Source organism: Pinus tabuliformis, chromosome 5_1 (genome assembly GCF_031772625.1).
Source record: "Pinus tabuliformis cultivar Carrire ecotype Pingquan chromosome 5_1, CPIR1, whole genome shotgun sequence".
Classification (NCBI taxonomy): Eukaryota; Viridiplantae; Streptophyta; class Pinopsida; order Pinales; family Pinaceae; genus Pinus; species Pinus tabuliformis.
The window spans coordinates 763,049,056-763,076,187 of NC_142305.1; the positions used below are offsets into that span (position 1 = coordinate 763,049,056).

Here is a 27,132-nt window from a genome sequence, read left to right on the forward strand (position 1 = left end):
AGCGTCATTTTCTCCTTTTATTTATTTTCACCTACTTACTAAATTATTGTGAAATTATTATATTTTCGATTGATAATTATTTTGAGATTATTTATTTTCCAATGATATTAATAATGTTATTAATTTTGATATAAAATATAGAATTTGATTTTTGTTGGATTGGAATTAAGTAATTTTAAACAAAAATATATATGTCAACGGATTTTAATTCTTTAATTATGTAGGTACTTATATTTATTTTGGATTTTAATTCTTTAATTATGTAGGTAATTGTATTTATTTTGGAATATAGTTTATGGAAATTTAATTTAGTTATAATATTTATTAAGTAGGTGTGGATTTAATTTCTATAGAATATTTTAGGATATTTTTAATAGTATTCACAGATGAAAGATTGAGATTCAAAGGTAATTATGTTTTTTTTCTTTTTTAATTAAATTGATTAATTTTAAAATATGCATATAAATATGTGTCATATGAACATGACTTATTGTCTTTTTTTGGGCATGTGGTAATAGAAAACCATGGTATTGTAACAAAATCTATTTATAAATTAAAAATCTCCATGGTTAAGAATTTTATTACATATTTTTTAAAATCTATATATACTTAACTCATATATTAATTATTTTTATAATAAATACTAATAATTTAAAATAAATTTATAATTTAATTAATTTTTTTTTGTTAAAATGAATTTTAGTCTCTATTAATATTTACTACTCACTTAATATTAATATTTACTACTCACTTAATTTAAATAACTATAGTAATCATAATTATATCAATTTTCATACTATATATTTTCATTAGTGAATTAAATTATCTATAAATATTAGAATTTTTTTTTTCATTTAAATATATTCTTATATTATGTATTTCCACTGATTTTTTTAGGATGAAAAATCACTTATGCATATGTTTAAACAAAATCCATTATATTCTTAATCTAAAATTTATTTCTAAATACAATTAATCACTCTACACAAACCAATAAGATCTAATTTTAAGAATAATATGTAAAAATGAATAAAAAAAATCTATTTTTAAGAGTAATATGTAAAAATGAAACCAAAAATACCAACTTTGTCCATAAATCGAGGGCCTTTATTGACATGTCATGATTGATTAATTCCCAAACTAAGAAATCTTTGAAACTCGAATGGGACAAGCTTGTTACCTCTAGGAAAGAATGCCCAGGATTATAAATCCATGTCTAGAGATTTTTCGATGGTCTTTGCTATTAAATTCATAAATCATATCACGTTTTAAAAACAATATTCTTTATTCTTGATCCCATAGGATCAATTCTCAAAATCAAATTGAGTTTAACTTTTACATTTCCATGCAGAAGGATGGGATAAGAATATCATCGAGAGAAAGAAAGATTTATTAGAAATTGAAACAACAAGAACATTATCTCTTGTTTCTTCAACAACATTGTTATTACTCACTTGTTTAAACATTATTACTATATTGACCAACATGTTAAAAAAAAAAATTAAAATTACTTAATTATTTAATTAAAATTACTTAACCATTTAAATTAATTAGATAAATTAACAATTTGATTGATTGATTAAATAAATAAATAAATATATCTATATCTATATATATAACGTTGCACAACATCACCAAAAGAGAGTTGTTTAATGTTGCGAACAAAGAGACCAACCCACAATTGTGAAATCGACCACCATGATGCAGACAACGTAGATTCATACCTCCAACAATCAATCTATATGCACAATTTTAGATTGTTTTTGGATTTTGTTAGTAAATATCGATGTATTTTTTTAACATAAAAATATTAAATTAACCAATTGGTGGAAATATCATCAACCATGCTTGGTTTGATGATGTTTTAGAACTTATCTCATGGAAAACCATGGATATACAATTCTCTCTCCTTTTAGTGTATAGGTCAATTTTTCCCATGGTTAAGAAAGGTTGGAGAAGGTTTGACTGAATCTCCAACCTCTGTATATAAATGTCTTCCTCCTTCAACCCACCCTAAGATATTTACCAATTATTGGACATCTTTATTATCTATCCATCCTCGAGGAAGATGCCAAGATTCTCTTAGGTGTAAAAGAAGGTTTTCCTATACTAAGAACAAACACTAGTATAAAAAGGAGGTTTTCTAGACTAAGAACAAACACCAATGTATTAATCATACATGGGTTACATAAATATTGGAGTCCGGTGGTGGGAAAGACCTTTTGAGTAGTTCACTAGATTGCAGATTGCAGATTCATGTTGGGGGAGTTTTCTAATATTGTTTGTATTTTCTACATTGTTAATGTAAGTGATCACCTAGAAAAATAAAAAAATCAAAATGTGTTCTTATTCTTAATAAGGATGTCCTTTATTTATTTTGCAATTATTTTAAAAGTGTAGTCTGTTTTATTTATTTAGTTGTTTATTTATTTAATATAGTTTTTAAAATTGAGAGAGAGAGAGAGAGAGAGATCAACAAAAACTTAGCCTTGAGGGTTATCTCAATTGATTAGAGAGAGAGAGAGAGAGAGATCTCAATTGATTAGAGAGAGAGAGAGATCTCAATTGATTAGAGAGAGAGAGAGAGAGAGAGAGAGAGAGAGAGATCAACAAAAACTTAGCCTTGAGGGTTATCTCAATTGATTTGACTTGTCATGCTTGATTTGACTTATCATGCCAGATCCATATTGGTGAAAGAAATGAGTAGCTCCTATGAAGCTTTCCTTTTTTGTATATATATAAGGAATGCTTAATTATATACACAAACAAAGTCTAGTTGGTTTTATTAATCACTTTAAATTAATCATTTGAAGGCATGTTGTTTATAGGCCACATGTTCAAATATAAGGGATTCTCACTAGGTCACAAGTTTCCCTTGTGGTTGGTATCCAATATGCTATCCTTTCAAAAAAATTATGATGAAAGAGTTATCCCTATGAAACTTTCAATGATCTTAGTTTCATTGATAACTTTAAGTGGACCACAAAATTTTCCTTACATCAAGATGGAGGATGGTTCAATTGTTAGCCACAATAATAGCTAGTAACACCAAGGGATTTTGTCAGATTTGAACTAAAGACTTAAAACCTCCCTATTATCAACATGCTTTGGGAAAATGATTTAACCGATTGAGCTAACCCTTACACACACACACACACACAATATTATTCCTGAGGCTTACCTCAAATTGTTTGACATACCATTTTTAGGTTTTATTGGTGAAAAAGGGCATAAGGTAAAATCCAAATGGACTTGGGGCTTGGTGTACATTTTTTATGCTAGTGACATTACCCTCAACACCATTTATAGAATGTGAGGAAGTTCTTGCAAGGTTTCCATAAGGATGTTTTTACCCAAGGAATGTTTCCAATAAGGGGAACATAAGTCATAGATTCATATTCAATTGAGTCCCTTGGGGTTGCCAACCACTATTATGGTTAATATTTGAGTCAACCTCCTTTTAGATATTCTAGAAAAGGGTGGTGTATCTCTCAAGTTTTTCCATGGAGAATTCCTTCGAGAACACACACACACACAAATCCATCAGTCCATGGGTTTATATCAACTAATTTCCACTAATGTTATTGTGCACTTCGTTGGCTCCACGCTAGTAGGTTCCTAGTTCTAATCCCCTAGAGTGACGTCCACTAGTGTGCTTTGATGAGTTTACTAGGGATGTAATCCACAAATGTGGGAAGCATCCTTGAGCTTTCCCATACATACATACATACATACATACATACATACATACATACATACATACATACATATATATATATATATATATATATATATATATATATATATATATATATATATATATATATATAACCCTCAACCTAATAGCTTAATCAGTTCAATCATCCACTCAAGTCGTTTTGTTGATGGAGAGGCCATAACTCATTGTTTCATACCTCGGTGAGTTCCTAGGGATCACAAGCTACTATTATAGTTTTTAATTCAACCATCATTCCATCTATACATTCCGAAAAGAATGGTGGGTTCCCATGAGGTTTTCCTTAGGTAGAAAAACCCTAATGGTTAGCTCAATAAGTAAAACCATCCACACAAGGCATGATTTTGAATGGGAGGTCACAATTCACATGTTTGAATCTATTCAAGTACCTCAAGTCACTAGCTACTATATTTTTTGATAGTTAAGTCATTTTCCATCTAAATATTCCAAGGAAAAGTGGGGTATCTTATGAGATTCTTGATGAACCTACCTTCCATTCAAAAACTTTGGGAAGAAGGGGTAGTGATTTGCAAGGGATGTTTCACTGGTATTAGTGTCATTGATAACCTTCAAGCTGACTAAGCTTGAACTTTCTTTCCTGGTTGTGTGTGTAAGGAAAAAAATCCATAAGGGTTAGTTTAATTAATTGACAAATTTACACAAGACATGTTATTGGATATAATGTGTTAGGTTACAAGTTGATCTATAAATTACACTAGATAGTTTGTCACAACATATCTCATAAAATTATACTTAAAACTCAACATCTATAATATGATAGATATTTCCTTAGACTTCTAGATTTATGAAGTTACTATTGACATGGATGGAATATATAAAATGTGGAAAATAGAGAAAAAAAACAATCACTAACAACCACAGTAACACAAGATATGATTTGAAACAAACTTTCAGGAGAAAACCTAGCTAGAAGGTGAGGATGTTCTTCTTTCTCTTTCTCTGTATGAAAATGGATGCAAGTACAAAGGTGTGAGACACATGGCTTGTGGTTGCTACAAAAAACAAACTCTCGCTCTCTCGACTCCTATCTCCTATGTTAATTTATGGAACTAAAATCACTTGAATAGAATGAAACCCCTTTTCCTCCTAGTGGCATAATTATAACACAACCCCGTAATGTACTAGTGGTTAAGTTTGACTCCTTCAACTCTTATCTAGAGTTACAATATCAAATATTCCAGAGTATTATTCATCATGCTCATGTGAATATCACGTTTTCCATGGATAATGGTGGCTGGCATGGCATCCTCTCAAATCATGGTGGTTAAAACATGAAGATCAACTTTTTGATGGCATAACTTTTGCATACAAGCTCTATTTTCCATGATTCTTATGCCATTGGATGGGTATTTTTGTGTGGAATAATTATATGGGTGTGGCACTTAACAGAAAAACCTTCCACCCTAAAAATGCCATATAATTCCTCAAATTACTTCCAAAAGGTTTTAGACCATAATTTACCAAACTGGGACCTACTAGTAAAACTGGTCTTATGAGCCGATTCCTCCACTTTTTCCATTATGAAAGCATTATATATGGATTTAAAATACTATAATGATATAATCCAGATAATACCCCCTCATTTTAGAAGGCTTTTGGTGTCCAATAGCTTCTACTGAATTAGGTGAGAAATATTTTCCTCCACCTTCTCTTAGGTGTACCATTTAGCCTTGCTTGGAAGTTATCCATTCGTTCCAATCTACCAAAGGTGAAGCTGCCTTTGTCTTGCATTTATTTACCTCTTCTACAAAATTGTATTCTTTATCTACTATGCCTCAACATTTGGTTCTAAGTCCTCCATTAAATAGATGTCATGTTCCTCTTCTTCATCGAGCATGGAAGGCTCATAGAGTTTTAAATTTTCTACATTCATCACTAAGTAAATGTCCATATACAAGGGCACAACGAGTCTATAGGTGTTATCTCCCACCTTATCAATATCTCAAAGGGAGCATATTGTAAAGGTTTGATTTTATTACAAGGACCATGTAGCCTCTCTTTGGTCAACTGCAACCATACTTTGTCTCCCACTTTGAATGAATTATTTGTTCTGTGTTGATCATGCCAAGCCTTATATTTTTCCTGTAAATTTTCCAGTGTATCTTATACAGGTAGATGGATTTTTCTAATCTACTTAACAAATTATTGTTCCCTTAAGGAATCCCCTATAATATCCTCCCTCACTCCTCCTTGCTACACATATCCAATATCTAAAGTTAAAGGTGGTGATTATACAAAACGAGTTTAAAATGGTGACTTATTAGTAGAAGTGTGTGCTAATTTGTTATAAGTGTGTTGCATATATTATATTTTCATCCAAATACCTCGAATGCTTATAATTGTAACCCCTCAAAATATGTACCACAGTCCTATTGACTACTTATGTTTGTTAATAATTTTGTCAATGGAATGTTGTAGACCTCTTCAAATTTGTGTCCATCTTGTTCCACAATGAAGTCTAAAATGCAATAATAAATATTGTGTCACTTTCGGAAATGATGCTCCTTGATATCCTAAATTGCACCCAAAGTTGCCCAAATAACAAATTTGTTATTTCTTTCCTATTGATGATATTTTAAGAAGGAATTATAACACACATATTAATAGATTTGAGGCTTTTGCAATCTGCATTGTGTGTGGTGATGTCTTTCGGAGTCATCACATTCATGTTTTTATGATACAAAAAACATGAATGCGATGACTTCGAAAGACATCACCACACAAAACACACATCTTGATGAACCTATCAACTACACCAAACAAGCAGTCATATATCTTCTTGGTTTTTGGTAAACCTCCCATAAAGTCCATGGAAATGGTTTCCCAAGTATGAGTGGGTACAAACAAGGGATTATATAGACTGCATTTCATGTTACTGGGTGTTTTTCTATGACAAATAATGCATCCTCTTATGAACCTATCTACCTCTTCTTGCATCCTAGGCTGATACACATATCTTTCCAAGTTAATCATTATCTTCCTTACACCAAAATCTCTTAGAACCTTGGAGTCGTGATCCTCTTTGATTAACTGTAGTCACTTACCTTTAGGAGCATATAACTTATGTAACCAATAGAGTAACCCATTTTGGAGATTGTAGTCAATTGCGTTGTCACCATTGTGCACATGTCTCTAGCTCTACAACTGCAAAAACACCTCCTTTAAGTACTCATCCTCTGTAGATACCTCTTTTTATTCAACATGGGTGAAAGGATCCATGTGCATAAGAGTTACAAAATTTGTGAAATTTGATGTGGGTGGCCTTGAAAACATGTCCACCAACTTGTTTGTGTTTCCCTTATTATACTTGATCACTAAATGAAACCACTATAAAACCCCATCCACTTGTAATTCCTGGTCTTTTGTAACTTACTCTAAGCTTGCAGATATTGTAGTGGCTAGTGATTTGTGTGGGTTACTATCTCCTTTCCCATTAGATACTGTTTCCACTTCTTAATAGATTATACTATGGTATAGAGCACCTTGTTGTAGGTAGGGTTGTTTGGAAATGCCCCATGAAATACTTTAGAATGGTAGCATACAAGCCTTCCTCCCTACATTAAGATTTCTCCCTTATCATGGCCACTCACATTTGTCTCCACTTTGAAGGGATATTTAAAGTTTGGTAATGATAAAACTAATGTTTGACTAATATTCCTCTTTAACTCATTAAATGTCCCTGATTGTCCCTTTCCCCACTTGAAACTCTTACCATTGGATGTTATGATGTGGAGTGGTGTTTCTACAACTAAAAATGAGGCTATGCATTTCCTCAGGTACTATGCTACCCCAATGAAACTCCTAACCTAAAAAAAATAGTAGGAATTGACCATTTCATGATGGTATCCATCTTGGCGGGATCTATATTTAGCTCCCCTCCACCTATCACATACCCCAAATACACCAAATATTATTGTGCAAGCTCACACTTCCTGATATTTTTCAGCAGCAAGTGCTTCATCAAATATTAGATGTGCTCCTTTAGGTAGCACTGTATACCATTATATCATCCAAATAAGAAATAGTAAATGAATCTATAAAAGGGTAAAACATATCATTCATTAACCTCATAAACATAGCTAGTGCATTGCATAGATCAAATTATATGACTAACCATTTATACCAACCTTGCCCTCTTTTGAAGGTGATATTCCAAGCATCTTCTTCTGTCAAGTAAACATAGTGATATCTTACTTTTATGTCTAGCTTGGTGAATTATTTGTCTAGCTACAATTGATCTAATATATCATTTATCCTAGGCAAGGGGTACTTGTTCTTGAGCATATTTTTTTTAACACCTTGTAATCAATGCACATCCACTTGGTATTAAGCCATGCGCCAACCCACCAAGATGCCGACATACCGAAAGCCATGTTAAACACCCGGATCTAGGAGAGATAGATCTTGTTGCACCAGAAGAGTGAAGTCTTGTTTGAGTTGTGCATCATTAGAACTGCTCAATGGACCAGAGAAGAATGGGAGCTGCTGATTGACGCCTTGATTAGCTAATATGTTTGTTACCTTGTTCGTTGTTCACCGAATGTGCTTGAAGGTGATGCTATGGGGTGCCTTGAGCCAGTCTTCAATTTGCTCCAATTTGCGTAGAAGCCGCCAGCTTGAAGCGATCTTTGCTGCTGAGGTGCCTGAGTGAATTTGAATAGCTGCGTCTATTAAGATTTGAGAATCCCCTTCAACCTCTAGAGGAAAGAAATTTTCTATTTCTACTATACAAATGCCCTTCCATAAGCCTTCAAGTTCGACAACGTTGTTGGTGTTTCTTTCAAGCGAACCATGATATATGTGTAGAGCAGAGCCTACAACATCTCTGAAAATACCTCCATAGCCAGCCAACCCGGGATTGCCCTTTGCAGCTCCGTCGAAGTTCAGTTTGTAGGAGTGGGTAGCAAGGGGAGACCAGAAATGGGCAGAATCAGTATGGATGGAGGATCTGGGCTTGTCTTGAGCTAAAAATGTGAGGTCCAGGTTCCAAGCTTTCAGAATGAGGCATTCCTAGGGTGAAGCTGGCAAATCTGAGTCTTGCTAGTGTCTTAGAGCTAGAGTTTCTTGAAGGTTTTGTTTGAGAAGTAGCCACAGGATGTCAAGAGGCTTACTAAGATTTTTAAGATCCTGTTATTTCTCTCCTTCTAGATGATCCAATAGACAAAAGCCGGTAAGAGGTTCCAGAGGGAATTGAGTAGTCGACTTTGGAAAGGTTGCCGAGGCTAGTTCATGATGGTGTTTAAAATATCTCCCACATGTCTGCCCGTTCTTCTGTTGCACTGTGCTGTTCTCTCCCAAAGTTGAGTTGCTAATGGGCAGGTATCCAAGAGATGTAAGATGGTCTCTGTATGAAGATTGTAATTGGGACATCTGGAAGGCCCAATAAATCCTCGCTTTTGTATATTGTCCCAATTGAGGATCCGTTGTTTGCTTGGTAGCCAAAGGAAAGTAGAGACCTTATGCCAGATGCTTGGTTGCCAACTCTGATCCCATAGCTGATCATTTATTATCTATGTGGGTTGATAGAGAAGTTGGTATGGTTCCTTGGTAGTGAACATACCTTTGGGAGTATATCCCCATCGCACTTTTTCCTTCTAATCAGAGAGTTTAATTTTCCTGAGTTTGAGCTCTTGATCGATCTCTTCAAAATTTTCCTCCCACCAGGTGCTAGCTGTTCTCCAAAGTTGAAAACTTGGAGGGGATTGCTGCTGCCAAAATTGATGGACATGGATTTGATCGTTGTGCTGCATAGTAGCTTTCCACTTAGGTTTGTGGAAGAGAGAGGCGAGTTTGGGAAGTTTTTGCCAAGAGTCCTCCCAAAATCTTGCTTTGGTACCCGAATGGATTTCCCAGAAGTTGTGCGCTTGAATGAAGGCACTATGTTGCTTGGCTGCATTCCAAATCAACGAGCCAGGGGTGGTCATGCTGATGCAGATGAGATCCTCCAGTGGGCTGCCTAGAGCATATTTGGCCCTGCCAGAGATGTGCCCAAGGAGTGTGCGGTTTGGAGATCTAGTTCCACCAGATGCAGGCGCCCATGGTGTTATTGCTGTGGAGGGGATCCCTTAGACCAAGCCCACCAGCTGACTTCGGAAGACAAACCTCAATCCATTTGACAAGAGCCCATTTTCTGTTGAGGCTTGAGGAACCCCAAAGAAAGTTTCTTTGAAGATTGTGAATTCTTTTAAGAACCCATTTAAAGGATGCCAATATAGAAAATAAGTACAGAGGCATGGCTTGGAGAACAGATTTGATTAGGATAAGCCTGCTAGCCATGTTGAGCGAGCGGTAGGTCCAAGAAGAGAGACTGGTTTCTAAATTGTCAAGGAGGGTTCTCCAGGAAGCATGCTTGATGGCTAAGTCAAACAGGGGAGCTCCAAGATATTTCGAAGGAAGCACAGCTATCGGGAAGCCCAAAATCCTGGTGATATTTCTTTGAGTGAGAATGTGAGTGTGGAAGAAGAAAAGCTGGGATTTGGAGGCATTGATGGTGGTGCCAGAAGCTTCTAAGAAGAGATTGAGCATGGACTTGAAGGCAGAGGCCTCTTGAACTAACAGATGACCAAAAAGCATGTTGTCATCGACAAACTATTGGTGAGAGATGGGGGGTTGACCATGAAGAGAGATGCCCTTTAAGGAGTGTGAAGAGATAACAGAATGAAGTAGGTGACTAAGTCCTTCGGCCATGAGAACAAAAAGGAATGGGGAGAGAGGGTTGCCTTGACGAATCCCCTGGGAGGGATGAAAGGGCGAGGAAGGAGAACCATTAAGAAGGATGGAGAAACAGGGGGAGGAGATAAGATTCATAAGCCAACGTGTCCAAGTAGCACTGAAGCCAAATGCTAATAACATTTGATTAATATAGTTCCAGCTGAGTTTATCGAAAGCTTTAGAAAGATCTAACTTGAGAATCATACCTGGAGTTTTTAGAATCTTGAGTGAATGGATCACTTCATGTGAGAGAATGATACCGTCCAGAATCTGGTGCCCTTCTACATAGCCTGTCTACTCTAGCAAAATGAGGAGAGGAGAAGAGGTTTGAGCTTGTTCGCCGGGACTTTAGATACGAGTTTATAGATAACATTGCAGAGTGCGATGGGCTGATATTTATTAGGTGTGTTGGATTCTTCCACTTTAGGAACTAGCGCTATGAAGGTCGTGTTAAGGGAAGGAAGGATCCTGTGCATTGATCGTGATTCTTCCACGAGCTCCCAGACCTCTGTTTTGATATGCTCCTAGAAGGCATGAAAGAAATTGGCTGTGAAGCCATCGGGGCCAGGTGCTTTGCCATCCTTAAGTTGGGCCATAGCGTCCTCCACTTCTTGCATAGAGATGGGCTGGAAAAGCATATTGTTGTGGTCCACCATGATGATTTTTGGAATATGCTGCGTTATAGATCGAATAACCTGATTTCTGCAACCCGGAGGCTCCCAAAGAATGTCCTAAAACTACTCTTTGAATTCCTGTTCCACTTCTTCATGCTCCTCAAGACACTCCCGTTGCTTATTATTAATGAAGGCGATGTTATTGTGCATTATCCTTTGAATAGTAGACCTATGAAAAAAATTGGTATTTTTCTCCCCATCCTTAAGCCATCTGATCCTGGATTTTTGATGCCATAGGGTCTCTTCTTGTTGCCTTCGTGCTTCAATCTTGGTCAAGAGGGCCTTCTCCTATTTCTCATAGTCTTCTGTTCTTCCCTCAGAGATAATACACTATTGCAATGTATTCATTTGCTGCTCCAGCACTTTCCGATGGTCAAAAATGTTGTCAAACTGAGTGCGGTTCCAAGATTTGAGAACTTGTTTGAGGTGTTTTAACTTTTGTTGAAACTGGAACATCTTGGCTCCTTCAAGGGGGGTGAACGATTTCTAGGCATCGTTAACTACTTCTTTGAAGTTAGGATGTGAAAACCAAAATGATTCGAAGCGAAAAGGTTTATTACACCTAGAGCCCGGACGCGACCACTGTAGCATTATGGGCCAGTGATCAGAGCCCACTTGAGGCATGATGGAGGCATGAAATTCCCCACCCAGGTGAATGGCATTATCCGACATAAGGAATCGATCCAGCCTGGAGGCTATATGTTGTGGTCCCCTTCTTTTATTGGTCCATGTATACATACCATTAGAAGTCTGTAGGTCCATTAACTGATTTATGTGCATGAAGTCTTTGAAGCTGATGTTGTCTCCTTCTAGCCTCGATCCTCCTCTTGATTTTTCCTCCAAAGTTGTGATGATGTTGAAGTCACCACCACAAATCCAAAGGGGAAAGCTCCTGACAGAGTTGAGAGCTGTGAGAGTATCTAGCAGATCCAACTTTTTTTGTAAATCTTGTGGGAAATACACATTAGAGAGATGACCATGGATATTGGTCTCGATTAGGTGGAAAGTTGTCTGAATAAAGAAGTGTGAGGCATGAAAATCATGAAGGGAGAGAACTTGAGGGTTCCATATGATAGCTAGCCTTCCTGAAGCCCCTGAAACATCCACTGAGACTGAACGACATCCCGACCAGGATTTATTTAGAATCTTTTCCAGTATAGTGCTATTGCATTTTGTTTCTTGTAGATAGACTAATGAAGGCTTATCTTGCTGGATCATGTTTTTTAACATTTTGTGTTTTGCAAGGCTATTAAGCCCTCTCAAATTCCATGAGATGAGCTTCATGAGGAATAGTGGGGAAGAGATTTGAAAAACTTGGTCAGCTTGGGGAATCTACTAGATTCCACCAGCATTTCTCCAATAACAATGGTCCTCCGTAGATCCGTTTTACACCTGCGTTTCTTCGTGTCTTTCAGTGTTTTTTTTCCATCCCAAGGACTGCTTGCCTAAATACCAAGACATTTTTTATGTTGTGCTCTGGCTAAAACTACTTCAAGACGTTTGATTTGTCGGGGGGGGTATAGCACTGAATTCTTTCTGTCGACACGCTACTTCTAGGCTACGAATGTCCAGACCTCTCAGATCTACACTCTCTAGTTCCTCATCCATGTGTATCGGTGTGTTCTGTTCTTCCTCGTTTGGCTTTTGATGGATATTGAGAGCTAGAGCTGAATCTATCTCCATGTTGGAAGTTTGAACGGCTGTATCTTGATCTTTATTATCAGAGGAGGTAGAGGCAGGGATGATGGTGAGACCGGAGGTTGAGAGCGGAGCTGAAGATTTTGGGAGAGGGGGGGATGAAGTAGGAGGAGGATCTGAAGAAGGAGGGATAGAAAGGTGATCCTCCAAGTTATTTTGAGAGGTCAGGATTTCAAAGTTGTTTCATGTTTTAGGTTTCTTGAGATTATTTGGGGCGACTGGAGATTTCTTGGCATGCTTTCTTCGACTGGTGAATTTTGTGAATCCCTCAGCATCTTTGCTACTCTTAGTGACAGGGGCTTTAGACTGAAGATTCAATGGGTAATCCCTCAAAAGGTGGCCATGTTCATGGCATTTCCTACAGCGAAAAGTAACATGCTCGTAGTCTATTGTTTGAACCCATTCAAAATTGTCATGAAATAGACCTACTGAGTCCGTGAGTGCTTTGGCAAGATGCATGTGTACACAAATCCTGGCATAGGAGGTGTATCTTTGATGCTTGGTTTCCTCAACGACCTTGATAAAAACCCCTAGGCCATTGCCTATGTCCTTTAAGGTCTCTCGTCCCAGTATTCCAGGGGAAGAGAGTACATTCGGATCCATACTAGAGCCCAGTTGAAATCTTCTTTGTCTAGATTGAATCGCTCTATCCAGTCACTAAGGTATAGGCTTGCAAAGTTGAAGAAGTACAGGCCTCCCTCAAAGATACGAGTTTTGTCCTCCAGACAATTGAAATAGCAGTGAAGAAGCATTTGGGACCAAGCTGCAGGGTAACTTGTCCTTTAGCCTTCCATTTGGAGGCGATCCATCCTTGCAAGGCCTTTTCAGTAGGCCAGAGTCCTAAGAACTTGCCTATGAGTGCATGATCCCTCCTATATTGGATTTGGTTGTTGATTCGTTGACTGGGGAGATCTATTTTGGTTCTTTCTGAAGCCTTGGGATGCATGTAGTAGAGGATGCCTTTGGCTGTGACGTCGAGGCATTCTAGTCTATTCCCTTGTCTTTAGTGGCCACAGAGCCTGTAGCAGAGTTGCCAGCATTGTCGATGGCAGGATCAGTAGCCTGGGCGGCCAGTGGGGTGGAGCCAGGACTGGCATTTGTATCTACACTTGTAAAGTTGTCAGAAGAGGAACCGATCGGGGGAGGTGGGGCCGTGCCCACCCCTCCGGAGGGCAGTTTCATGGAGAAAGAGGTAGCAGAGAGGCAGATTCAAGGATACAGAGTGCTCAGCGGAGTAGGGCAGCAGGGTTTATGCAGGAACCCTAGCAGGAGCATTGCTTGGCCATCGTCTTGGCTCCCTCTGATCAAGCCTTTTGTTGCTGTTGTTGTTGTAACTTCTCAATATATAGTTATTTCAAATATACATATTTTTTAATTAAAAAAGATAATTATTAAAATTAAATCAATTTAAAATGTTATCTAATTTAATGATCAAATGATTTGTTATAGATATTTTGATGTTATCTCAAAGAACATCTACACCCGCTAAAAATCCTTTGGCTTCTATGATCACCAATTTTACATTTCTCTAAAAAGTATTTTTAACTTTGTCAAAACTTCTAGTAAATAACATAAAATTTTTTTAGATATATCATAGATAGATTTTCTTTCATTATTAAAGAATTTAGCATTTTTCTTTATACTTTTAAGTTATAAAATTAATTGTTTATAATTTTTTGGTTTCCATTTCTTTCTGAAATCTTTGATTTAGGGTTGGTTGCTTTACCAAAGTGTGTTTTGTATAAGTTTTTTCTCTTTCTCATCATTCTTGTGAATAACAATTAGGATTAAAAAAAATCATTACAAAGAATATATATATATATATATATATATATATATATATATATATATATATATATATATATATATATATATATATATATATATATATATATATCAAACACATTAAGACTTTTATGAATTTTTAGGGGTTAAGTGTAAAAACTATAATTTCACTAAAAGAAGGGTACATATTCATGGAATTATTTTTAAAAGTTTTTCAATTTAAGATCTAGCTTAATGAAGTACTTTGAACATTTTGACTAGTGACAAATTCATCAATCCTAGTTAATAGGTAGTAATTCTTGAGGGTGATCTTATGGAGAGATCCATGGTTAATGTGCATCCCCAAATTCTCTCATTTCTAAGTATGAAGACAATGGTTGACCCATAAGGTCAAGTGATTGACGTTACGGTTCCCTATTCCAACAATTTCTAAAACTTCTTCTTTACTTCATCAATTTACACTATAAACTGGCATTACAATCCTATGTTTGGTAAAGTAAAATCAAGCAACAATTTATTTAATCTCCACTTAATTCTTAAGTTGAAATCCTCTATTCCCTTAGAACACTTCTTTGTTGAAATCCTTTATTCCCTTAAAACGCTTCTTTGTGACTTACAAAAGCTACTATTATTTATTATCTTTTCTGCATCTCATGAGAAACATATTTGTTTCAATTGATTCACATCTTTGTTAGTTCCATTTCAAAAATTACATAAATAAGGTTTTTAATGTAGCTAACACTTTCTAAAAAATATCTTGGACTTACTATAATTGTTTGCATTAGTGATAAAAAATTTATCATTCTTGATGATGGGGTATTTTCTCTTCTCATAATGATACCACCCATCATGTACATATAAGCTCTCTCTCTCTCTCTCTCTCTCTCTCTCTCTCTCTCTCTCTCTCTCTCTCTCTCTCTGCACTAAATTCTCTGCTATAATGTTGTATTTTGAATTGAAGTCATCTCGAGCATAAGCATTCATCTTTTTAGGTTGAATATTTATATAAAAGAGTATGGAGGCATGTCTTATTCACCTCCTCCTACATTATTATAAATGTAATGTTTTGACATACACCTAAATTATTATTTATTTGATGCATCAAATCCATACCTTGAATGATATTCTCCACTATGAAATAATAAACGGAATTTAGAATTTTACATTCTTGTTCACCCACCCCTTCCAACCTAATACTTTGCACGAAATTCTCTGCTATAATGTTGTATTTTGAATTGAAGTCATCTCGAGCATAAGCATTCATCTTTTTAGGTTGAATATTTATATAAAAGAGTATGGAGGCATGTCTTATTCACCTCCTCCTACATTATGATAAATGTAATGTTTTGATATACACCCAAATTATTATTTATTTGATGCATCAAATCCATACCTTGAATGATATTCTCCACTATGAAATAATAAACTATTACAATAGGACCTTCATGGGGTGGTTTATGAGAAGGGGGAGGAGGGCGGTGGGGGGGGAGGGGGAGGGAGGAGGGGTGGGATACTTTCATTCCACCTAAAAAATGGATTGGGGGACATGAAAGCATGCCCTCGAGAATGTTCTAATGGTGTTGTTCTATGGCATGGGGGAGGCTTTGATGGTATGTCATACTAAAAAAATTATGGTAATGGTGTTGAGTTCTTTCACAATATGTTTGTAAGATAACTAAAGTCTCACACATGTGGTGGTAATGTGTGTTAAGTTCTTAACCATGGTAGTCAACCTGCAACATTTTGTAGCACTAGTTTTGGTAGAGATATTTTCACATGGTTGGATGAGCTTGGAAAGTGTAGGGTATAAGGTAGATTCAGGATGTTGGGATACCTAGCCTGACAAAGGTCATGGTTTTCATAGCTTGTAAATTATCTGCATGGTCAAAATTCCATATTACAAAGGAAGTTGATTCCATCCTTGCATTGTTGCATCAACTCATAATTTGTATTGAAATATTTCTCTGCAACATTTGTTTCCATTTTTGTTTTAATCGCTTGTGTAGGATGGTCACTACATGGATAAATCTAAGGCTTGATCATTCAGTCCTCCTCCATTATTTTTCTATCTTAAGATCTTCTCTCTTGGTCCCTATCCTTTCTATCCTAGTTGGATTTGAATTTCTTTCTTGGCCTTCTACTGTGGCTCCTAGATCAGGCCTCCCATCCTCACAACTATATCACCTTTCTTTCCCTCCACCTAGATTTCTCTACTTCAACAGTTGTTTTCCAGGTGGGAAAGAAGCATATTTCCCTTTTGGTGTCTTTTGGTGGTCATTATGTTTGGGTGTGTTTTTTTTATTGTCTCTTCTCCTATGTGAACCTTCCAACATTACCTAGTAGGAGGTGGTTGTGGATGTGGATTTATTGGGTCTAGCCCTCGACAGACGTGGATCTTCCCCTATCCTCTTGACTTACATAGCTGTCCTAGTTTTTACCTAAAATTTTATGTTGCCCCAACCTATCCCCAATGCAACGCGAGTCTGGATGGGTGTTGCATACTACTATCAGTGGGCCCACAAGGGTAGTGTTAGAAAACCATAAAGGAAAACATATTTTCTTATCTAGATAATTACTTGTGATTTTTTAAGAATCTTATTATCTTATATTATGTCTTATTTTATCTTCTTACCATCAAGAAAATATGAAAAAGGTAAATGCATGAAGATGAAAACAACAAGGAGACAGGATGTAGGCTCTTAGCCATGACAAAACCCCTCTCTTAAGGGAAAACCAAAGGTTCTCTTCTCTTCTTCAAGAACCAAATCAAATGAGAAAACCAAGACCCTTTGACCAAGACAAAGACCTCCTCCAATCCACCAAGTCAGCCTCCTAAGATAGTTAGCCAAACTCTAAAAATCAAGTCAAGTCAAACTTCTCCAAATGACAACACACATCAACTCTTTCAATGGTCTCGACCCTTCTTTGCAACTCTAAAATTTTGGTCTACACCTTTGGCCGTAAAACTCACTTTCTTCACTCTCACATGTGGCAAAAAAATAGAATTTTTGGCTCCTTTTAGCTATAAAAGTGTCTCTATTCCTTCGCTATGATTCACCTTCTCTCGTGATGATGTAAACCTATCTTTCTAGGCTTTTCGCACTCCTTTTCTTGCTTTTGCAACCACATATTAAAAATTTCTTGGATATGGATCAAAATAGGTTGAATGCAGTTCTATATATAGTGGTTAAAGCTCCTTAATGAGGTCGACATGAAGAGAGGGTAGACTAGCTTGGTGGAGGAGGAATATTTGAAAATTTTGACATAGAAATACATTTCTTCTTTGATACAATAATCCCATGAAGCATATAATGCATCATGACAAGGACTATGACTCATGAAACAAACCCTAGAAGCACATAATGGGTGCTTTGACTTAGAAAAAAAATAAATAAAGCATGAAACCCATGCTTATAAATAATTTTTCTTTACGACAATTTTTCTCTTTCTTTTCTTTTCACAAATACATAAAATTTACATCATTTCATCATGATCTAGACAATAATTATGAAGACCAATACCAGTTACATTTTCAACGGGTAGTTCCCTCATGCATCATCGGTTGGATGATTATGCATTGTGCTACCATTAAATCATGCTAGGGCATATTTAGAAAGAACTTACATGTGCCGAAGGAGAATCTTCTACATAGAGACACCCGCTCTCCAACATAGAGGTTCTCATTGAATGGGTAGATTGGATCTAGGACACAAATTACACAATAGGTCTCTTCAATCAATATATGCAAACTTTGGATATTTATTTGTAGGCAAAATTTCTTTTGGGCCACAAGCTCTTGGACAGAAACAAGCTTCGAGTAGATATTATCCATTCCCTTGAACACCTACGCCAAAATTTGAGGGAATTATATCAAAGGATTGAGTGAATTGAACAACTTCTCGATATTCACCCTTTAGGGGGAAAACATCCTAGGTCTCCAAGGAACCCATCTAGTTTGTCATTTCTAATTCATATCACTCTACCTAGTTACTTATCATGTCTATATTTTTTTGTTTCATATGCTATATACTCTTTAATGCAAAGCTATTTTGGCTAGTGTATCTGTCTTTTTGGTTTACTTTTGACTCATTTTTTACTCATTTGGCCCTATCCTCCTAAGGGAGAGCCATTTTTGGAGTTAGTCAACTCTTCCTAGTGAGATACTGGCCTAAGAAGTCTTAGTTTTTGCTTGACATTCCTATTTTGAAGGCAATAAGATTATTACCTTACCAAAAAAATACTTTTACAATAGGAGAAAAACCCCTTTCTACTTTCATTCGTTGTCTCTAGGGTTAAAACTCATCCTTATATCCCTTAGGTTTAGGGATTTAGATCCATTCCTTTAGATTAAGTATTTTTTTGGATCCTCTCACGTTTTCTTGGAAAACCATACCTAAATTGATCCACATATACTCCAAATGGTACTATGATGGACATAGAAATGGTTAACTTATGGAGTATAACTTTAAAGTAGAAACTTTGTTTCAATGGTATGATACACTTTTGGATGTTATTGGAAGGTCTACATCATGAAATAGTAATTTGCCTCTTTTACCATTATCTTAGACCCCTCCAAAAATTTTAAAGATTGAAATGGCCTACAAAATTTAAAAATCCGTAGGTTCCAAATTAAAATGATATCTCAAGATTCCCAACATTTTTCAGTCTATGCATACTGAGAAAAAAATAACATAGGCAGAAAGGAATTGGTAATTTTTGAATTATTGAGCAAGTAATGAACCTCATAATATTATTTGTATTCGATTAATATGTCTACATTTTTAAAAAATGACCTTGTCATGAAAAGGATAAATGTTGTGGGGTTATTGAAATAATGGTTTTTATGTATACATAGAAAAATATGGCTAGGTTTGATAGTTGCTTCTTATTTGAAGGTTTCTATTTCATGTGATTTTGCTCATTTTTCTTTTATACTAACATGACACTTATTGAGAGTGCCTTTTGCAACAAATTTTGAATATTCATTTTGATTAAGAGACTTCTTCACTTTGTTGTTTTTGTGAGGCACCATGTTTGACACTTAACAATAAAATTCCGAATACAAATAGAAGAAATAGACCCATGTAATGTCTATGGAAACTTAAAGAAAAAATAATAGATCCCTATCATGGCTTAAAAAACTTGAAAACCAAAAGAGCAAATCCCTGTAATAATAACAAAAAGGTTAATAAAAAGAAAATGAATCCCTATAATGATTAAAAAAAACCAATCCATTATAATGATATCCAATCTAAAATACCTGAAATATTAAAAACATAATTATATTTCAATTTAATAATCCATACTTTTACATGCAACTGTTTCCTTTATATAGTGTATTAAAATAAAAATATCATGTTCCTATTCCTTCCTCTCTATCACCCATACCATTCCTGGTGAAATACTCGGCTATACCATACCAGCTAATGATCTATGAAAGACTTTGCCATACTATACCTCTGCATGCAAAATGCACTATTTCTCAATAAAATTTCAGTATTGTTGATGGAGGTCTTTTAGTGGCATGGGACTTAAATTATTTTCTGTGGAGTGTGCAGGAAGTACCTGAAAGCCAGCGCGCGGACGCTGCCAATAGCCTAGTGTACGAAGCAAACGCAAGGATCCGAGACCCAGTTTACGGATGCATGGGTGTCATTTCTACACTTCAGCAACAAGCTCAGAGCCTTCAAGCGGAGCTTAATGCGGTTCGCTCAGAAATCATGAGATACAGATGCCATGAAAATGCCATGGCTGCAGCCATGGCTGTGGGATATCCCTCCATCCAGGTTTCTGATAGAGGCGCAGCATCATCGGCAATTTCTTCTCAGACTTCGGATTCTGCAGATTTTGCTGCGGTTTCTCCACGGCCACCAATGACTGCTTCTGATACTAAGGAAAATTATTTATTTCATTCATTTGTTTTTTCTGCGGCCAGAATTTGAACTTTGAATTGAATCTCATAATTTATAGGATACTTCATACAAGTGACAATTACTAATTAAACTATGCCATGAACTATTCCGTTAATTACTAATTATATTACTTTCCTCAAAATTTCATCTCAATCATTGCATCTTCATACTTGCAGGTAGCAGTACGACCATGGCATTCTCATCTCCATTGATGGGCGCAGACCAGTTGAATTTTGAAAATTTTTATATTGGCGACCGCCCATTCTTCGAAACAATATATAACTACAAGAAGCAGTGTGGTCAGATTATACGCTTCCCAATTTTTGTAGCCGTGGATAAATTGACACCATATACTGTTGTGTTAAATAATTGCTTAATTCTATTTGATTTCTGCATTTTTCTTTTCTGCTTGGGTCCCTTTTATCAGCCTATCAAGCCGTAAATATGACATAAATTTAACAGGCTTCAGTAATTCCCTCTCTACCCTGTTTGGGATATAACAAATGGAGTCACTTAAAATGAGATGGTTGCAAAAATGTAACTGCCCTGTTTTATCAGTAAAACTAATGTCCTATTTTATTTTGATAAGTGAGTTTGGCGGTGAGTTCTTCTACTTAAAATTTTGCGAAGAGCTTAATGTATGATACTTGGTTTTCCAATAATAAAAATGGATTTTCAAATCTATAGATTTGCATCATGGAAACATTTGATTTTCACTCAAATCATGAGTTGCTCATGTGTTTTTGGGAGAATCAATTTTTAAATGTATGGATCATTGGGATGAAAATGCAAGTTCATTTTGATTTCATCAAAATTATGAGTGCTTAATGTGTTTTGTGGGGATTTGGAAAGATATTTTATAAAAAGATAAATATTTTAGATCAGTATAATTTTTTTATTTTTTATTTTTTATTTTTTTTGGTGGTATGTAATCACTCATCGGATTTGAACCAGTGACCTATAGCAGAGAGTGCCTTAACAGTGCACCCATTTACCGTCAATCCAAAACCCTATGAGCTAGATGGTAAAATTATTTAAATATATTTTCAAATTTCGATAAATAAAATCAAAAACAAATTCTAATTTATAATTTATTTTTTATAAAAATTAAACTTCAAATATAATAAAAATTAAAACCCATACAAACTAACTAAACTATATTTCATAAATAATATAATTTATTTTTAAAATATATTCATGATATAAAAATAAATCTTAAAACTACATACTATACGGTCCTCTTTTAAAAAATATTTTAATATATTTTTCCTACTATTAAAATTATTATATTTAAAAACAAGTTTGAAATAAGAATAATTTTTTATATTTCATGCACAACTACCAATCAATTGAAATAATTCACTTAGATTTTTATTAAAAACTATTACATAATTTATGAGTAAATAATATATAAAACATAATTTTTATTAATTGATAAATTGAAGTAACTATTTAACATTATATTTAAAATTTAGGTTTTGTTCTCAAATTTCAATAATAAATAAAATATATTAATAAAAAATTATTATTATTTCTCAAAAATATATTAATTAAGAAACAATATTTAAAAAGAGTAAAGTGATAGCTATACTTGCAACTAAAATGTAATGTCGTTAGTGTTGTGGAATTGTTGCCTTAAGTCAACTTGAGACTCAACGAAAGTGCGTTAGCAACATCTAGGCTATGTCACTATAGGTCACTTTGAGAAAAGGTTAAGGTTTTGGCTTTGCACTTTGTTGTTTCATCTATATGTTGGTGCTAAGCATGGCGTGCCAAATTGAAGTTCTAAATAAGTTGTTTTTTTTTTTCAATTTCACCGTACAATTTTATATTTGCGTTTTATAATTCTTTCAATACAATAGTTTCGTAATAATATATTAAACCCAAATATTGAATATTTATGATTTACTAGGAAAGTGTGGTTTGAAGATGAGCTAGTATATATCAGGTATGTTGTTTTTAATCAGGAGATTTATGCAAAATATTTATTAGGTTATTCAACATTGTTAAGGTTGGAATTTAGAAGGGCATAATATATAATATGTGGAAATTTTGGTTACGAATTGAAAAACCCAAAAAATTGGATTTTATTTATGAAAATTGATGTTCAAGAAGGATAAAGAATTTAGGAATTTAGGTATGAAAATTGACATTCGACTGGAAAAAAAGCTAAATAAAAATAAAATTCATAAAAATAAAAAAGAAATTAGAGAGCCTTTAGTTGTGCCTTTGTTATAGATAGGTACGTTGATGGTGAATAGGACTACCGAGACAACAATTGTGAAAGGGAAATGGTGATCATAAATTACATATTAGCCAAAAACGCAACAAAAGCCCCACACCTAACTTGCTCAGTAGGTGGAAATGAGACAGGGATGAATATGACCCAGGCTATTATTAGTTTTCGACTTCGTTGAATTAATTTTATGTTAATCTTAACTGTGTGACACCATTTCTATAAAGAAATGTGTAAAGTTTATTTAAATAAAAATGAAAGATAAATTAAAAAAAATAATAGTAAAAAATAAAAATGTTTAAAGTTTATTTAAATAAAAATGAAAGACAAATTAAAAAAATGATAGTAAGGTCTTTTAGCCATTTTTTATTTTATTTTATGTGATAATTTGTGAAAATAAGGTTATATATATATGATAATCAAATGAGCTTTGATGACCAGAATTCACGCAAACAATGTAATTGGAATAGCATATTGATGGTAGAGAATCATAATTGGAAATGATGTGTGAAGCGATAGTGTGAAGATGATTTCAAATAGAGAGAATATGACTACTTAAGTAAGTAGGGCTATCCAGGTTACGATAGATACAAGATTAAGGTTGTCTTAGTATTTCTAATTTTCTATTTAATCAATCCGTCAATGTATTGATTGCAGCGTTCCACCATATTTCCATGGTTATTCTAACTAATGATATGGCTCTCCATGTTACAAATGAAGTGGATTTTTCAAGCTCTTTATTTTTTTTAAGCTCTCTTCCTATTAAATTTAAATTATTTAATGTAATAATTATTCATAAACAAAAAAGAATAGTACAATTTTTTTTTTTTTTTAATAAGTATATCTTTGGAAACTGTCTAAAAACTTCCCCTACTAAGTTATCCAATCACAATTTTTGCAACTTAATTTAAAAATTAAGTCAAATGAGGCCTAATAATATTTACAAGCAAATAGTTTGAAAATTGAGAATTTAACCTTGTCACCTCTCGCTTTGAATTCACACTCAACCATTCATAGTAACCCACTCAACTAAAGAAGTATATAAATTATTAAAGTGACGCATTAAAAGAATTCACACTGAACCATTTATAGTAACCCACTCAACTAAAGAAATATATAAATTATTAAAGTGATGCCAAATATTTATTATTAAAGAGATGCCAAATATTTATTCTACTTATAGTACTGAATCAACTTACTTTACTAGATTTTTTTTTGCTTAAGCAAGAGACGGTCCTTCTATTGAATTAAAAAAGAAAATAAATTACATAGGTTACAGCAAGCGCTCAAAAGCGCAAACCCCCACAAGGAAGAGGGAGAAATAAACAATGTGCCCTAAAACCAGATAGTCCATAAACAAAACGCGCGGAGCAGTGGCCCGCGAAAACCCCCTAAACTGCTCGACCAATTATGGCCGTCGATCTTCCCCTTCTAATCCAACGACTGGTATACATATCGCACAGCTTAGAAGCAAGATGTATACCGCGCGATGAGGGCGGTATTCCTTCCTCGGTCCCCACCACATGTCGCGCTCTGAAAGGCATCGCTAGCTTTTCCTTAAAACCACCAATGGGTTTGAGGGCGCCCGATAAAGGTGGTAAACCGTTAGTTATTTTTACCTTTCGGTCCCACAAACTTGCATGACCATCTGTGGCCGTTGATCTTCCCCCTCCTGATCCTATGGCCCCAAGCAATATCGCACATCTCATATGCACGAGGAATATCGTGCGATGAGGGCGGTATACATTCTTCTTCCCTGGCCACGCGTCGATTGCTGAGTGGCATCACATGCAATCCATGAAAACCGTTTCTTGGTCAAAGGGTGCCCGATGCAGGTGGTAAATCCCAGGCAGTTTATGACTCTGGTTCGCTACTCTCCTGGTCCCCAAAGTTCTGCTTGAGGAAGTCGTGCCCTGAAGGGTCACCTTTTGTCGATCTTCACGATAGCCTATTTTTTGGGAGCTTTTCCTTTTGCGCAGAGAGCTTCTGGCCCTATGACTTCCTCCGTCCAGACTCCCAATAGCACCCAGGCTAATGTAGACTGAGCTGAAATCCTGAGCAATCCTAAAGTGCTCCTCCACTAAGAATCTGTCTAAAGTGAACTTATTCCTCATTTGCATAAAGTGAAATGGTGTCTCTCGATCTGTTCTGATATTGTTGTCTGTCTATGAGTGCCTGAGATGAGCATTCATTTCTCACTCTGTCATCTGTTACCTCCTCCCACCACCAGCACCTGTCAGTAAGCTTGCTTCGAACCCCTTCATTGGCTAGCTAGTACGCCAATTTATTGGCTTCCCTGTGAACATGCACAAACATGAGAGATTTTAGAATTCTTAGGTGTGATTGAATTCTTTGGTAGACTTGTAGAAGCCGCCAGTGACCTGAGATTTTCTCTGGAGCTGCTCCAACGCTAATCCGTTTGACCGAATTAATTACTAATTCCGAGTCAGCCTCAATGATGACATTATGAATGTTGTGCTTGAACAATATTTCCAAGCAAAGCTCCATCGCCATGAGCTCAGCCATATTGTTGGTTGCCTTCCCTAGATAACTGTTGAAAATGACTTGTATGTTTCCCTCCTCATCTCTCAGGACCCCTCCATAGCCTGCTTCTCCAGGATTTCCTTTAGAGGCTCCATCTATGTTAAATTTTAAAAAACCTTGAGAAGGGGGTTGCCAGAGAGTCTTTCCTTATGAGGCAATCCTATTGATCTACAGAGGAAACTGAGGGGGATAAACCTGAATCTCCAACTTTTCCAAGATTCTGACCTCTCTGTGTCCTATGGGTTTTCCTGAAGAAACACCCCCCACGATGTGAATAGTCTCCTTGAGTTGCTTAAGGATTAGCTTAAGGATGCTACTCACCGGGCTCATCTTATATTTGAAAATCCTGTTATTGTGCTCCTTCCAAACATTCTAGATTACAAACCATGGGGTCAACACCTAGGCGGAGTTTATTGTCTCATTATTTGAGAAATTTTTCTGCCAGTTCTTCAGTGTAGCAATGATGTCATTTACATGTCTGTCTGTCTGCTCGAAGACATCTCCAACCCAGTTCCAAAGTGTTGTAGTGAATGAGCATCTATTCAGGAGATGATTAGTGGTTTCTTCCTATTGACCACACAGATGACATCTTGAGGGGCCAACAAAGCCTCTTTTCCTTAGGTTGTCCCATGTCAGAATCTTGCCCTGTTGCACCAACCACTTGAACAGTTTGACTTTCATCCAATGAGGATTATCCCATAGTTCTTTCCATGTCTTATCAGTGTTTGGAAAGTTGAGCCCTGTGTCTATTCTTTTGGCTTCCTTAAGGGTGAAGCGACCTGCCTTATTCTTTCCCCATCTTAATTGATCATCTAAGGTTGAGGTTAAGATTTGTCTATTTTCCAAAAGACCGTTAAGGGCTATAGCTTGGGTCTTCATCATGCCCATTTCACTGTAATCTAGAAGTTTCCATATTCGCCATTTCCGGTTGTTACTTGATTGATCCCAATAATCACTTACCCTTCTTAATCCTTTGGTGATGGTATCTGTGTGAATGGATGCTAATTCTTCACTACGAAGCTTATCCTTTTGCTACCAATTATCCTCCTAGAACCAGGCCAGATATCCATTTTTGATCTCCCAGAAACTATGTTTTTGGACTAGGGCCTTGTTCTCCCATGCTCTATTCCAAATTGGTGAACCCTTTACTTGTCTTGTCATTCTTATGAGGTTCTTTTCCTGCCAATTGCTTGCATACTTTTGCTTCCATAGTTTAGCCCAGGGGGTTTGTATTTCCTTTAGCCATCTCCACCAGACTTTGGCTCCTAGAACTCTGTTAAGAATTCCTAAGTCATGAAGCCCTAAGTCTCCATGGGATTTTGGTTTGCAAACCTTATCCCATGCCACTAGGGCCCATTTCTTCTTTTCTTCACCTTTACCCCAGAGGAAATCTCTCTGAGTGTTTCTTATTTTAGTAATTACTCCAGTTGGTGCCGGAATAGCTGATAGCATATAGATAGGGATGGTTTGGAGGATAGCCTTAGTTAGAATCAGCCTCCCTGCTAGATTTAGGGCTCTATTTGTCCATTTGCTAATATTATCTTTTAGCTTATTTAGAATAGGCTCCCAGATTTCCTTGTGTAATGGTTTGGCAGTGAGGGGAACTCCCAGGTATTTCGAGGGCAATGACTCTCTTTGAAAGCCCAAAATTTTGGAAAGATTTCTTTGAATCGAAATATCAGTGTTGAAAAAGAAAATCTTTGATTTAGTGAGACTTACCTCTGTGCCAGCTGCCATGGCAAACTCACTCAGAATTTTCTTAAATGCTCTGTCTTCCTTGACTGTGGGTGTGCCTCGAAGCATAGTATCATCCAC

The 27,132-nt window shown here is 35.7% G+C and overlaps 1 protein-coding gene across 5 annotated transcripts in view; it reads left to right on the plus strand.

Moving 5' to 3' along the window:
* LOC149167153 (LOB domain-containing protein 15-like) overlaps positions 1–21,221 on the plus strand; it is a 47,119-nt gene extending 25,898 nt beyond the window's left edge. For all 5 annotated transcript variants that reach the window (XM_089431469.1, XM_089431470.1, XM_089431471.1 and 2 more), the window contains exon 4: positions 20,184–21,221. In XM_089431469.1, coding sequence (XP_089287595.1) covers positions 20,184–20,567 — 384 coding nt within the window. In that variant the 3' untranslated portion in view covers positions 20,568–21,221. The remainder of the gene's footprint in view (positions 1–20,183) is intronic.
* Positions 21,222–27,132: the final 5,911 nt, after the last annotated feature.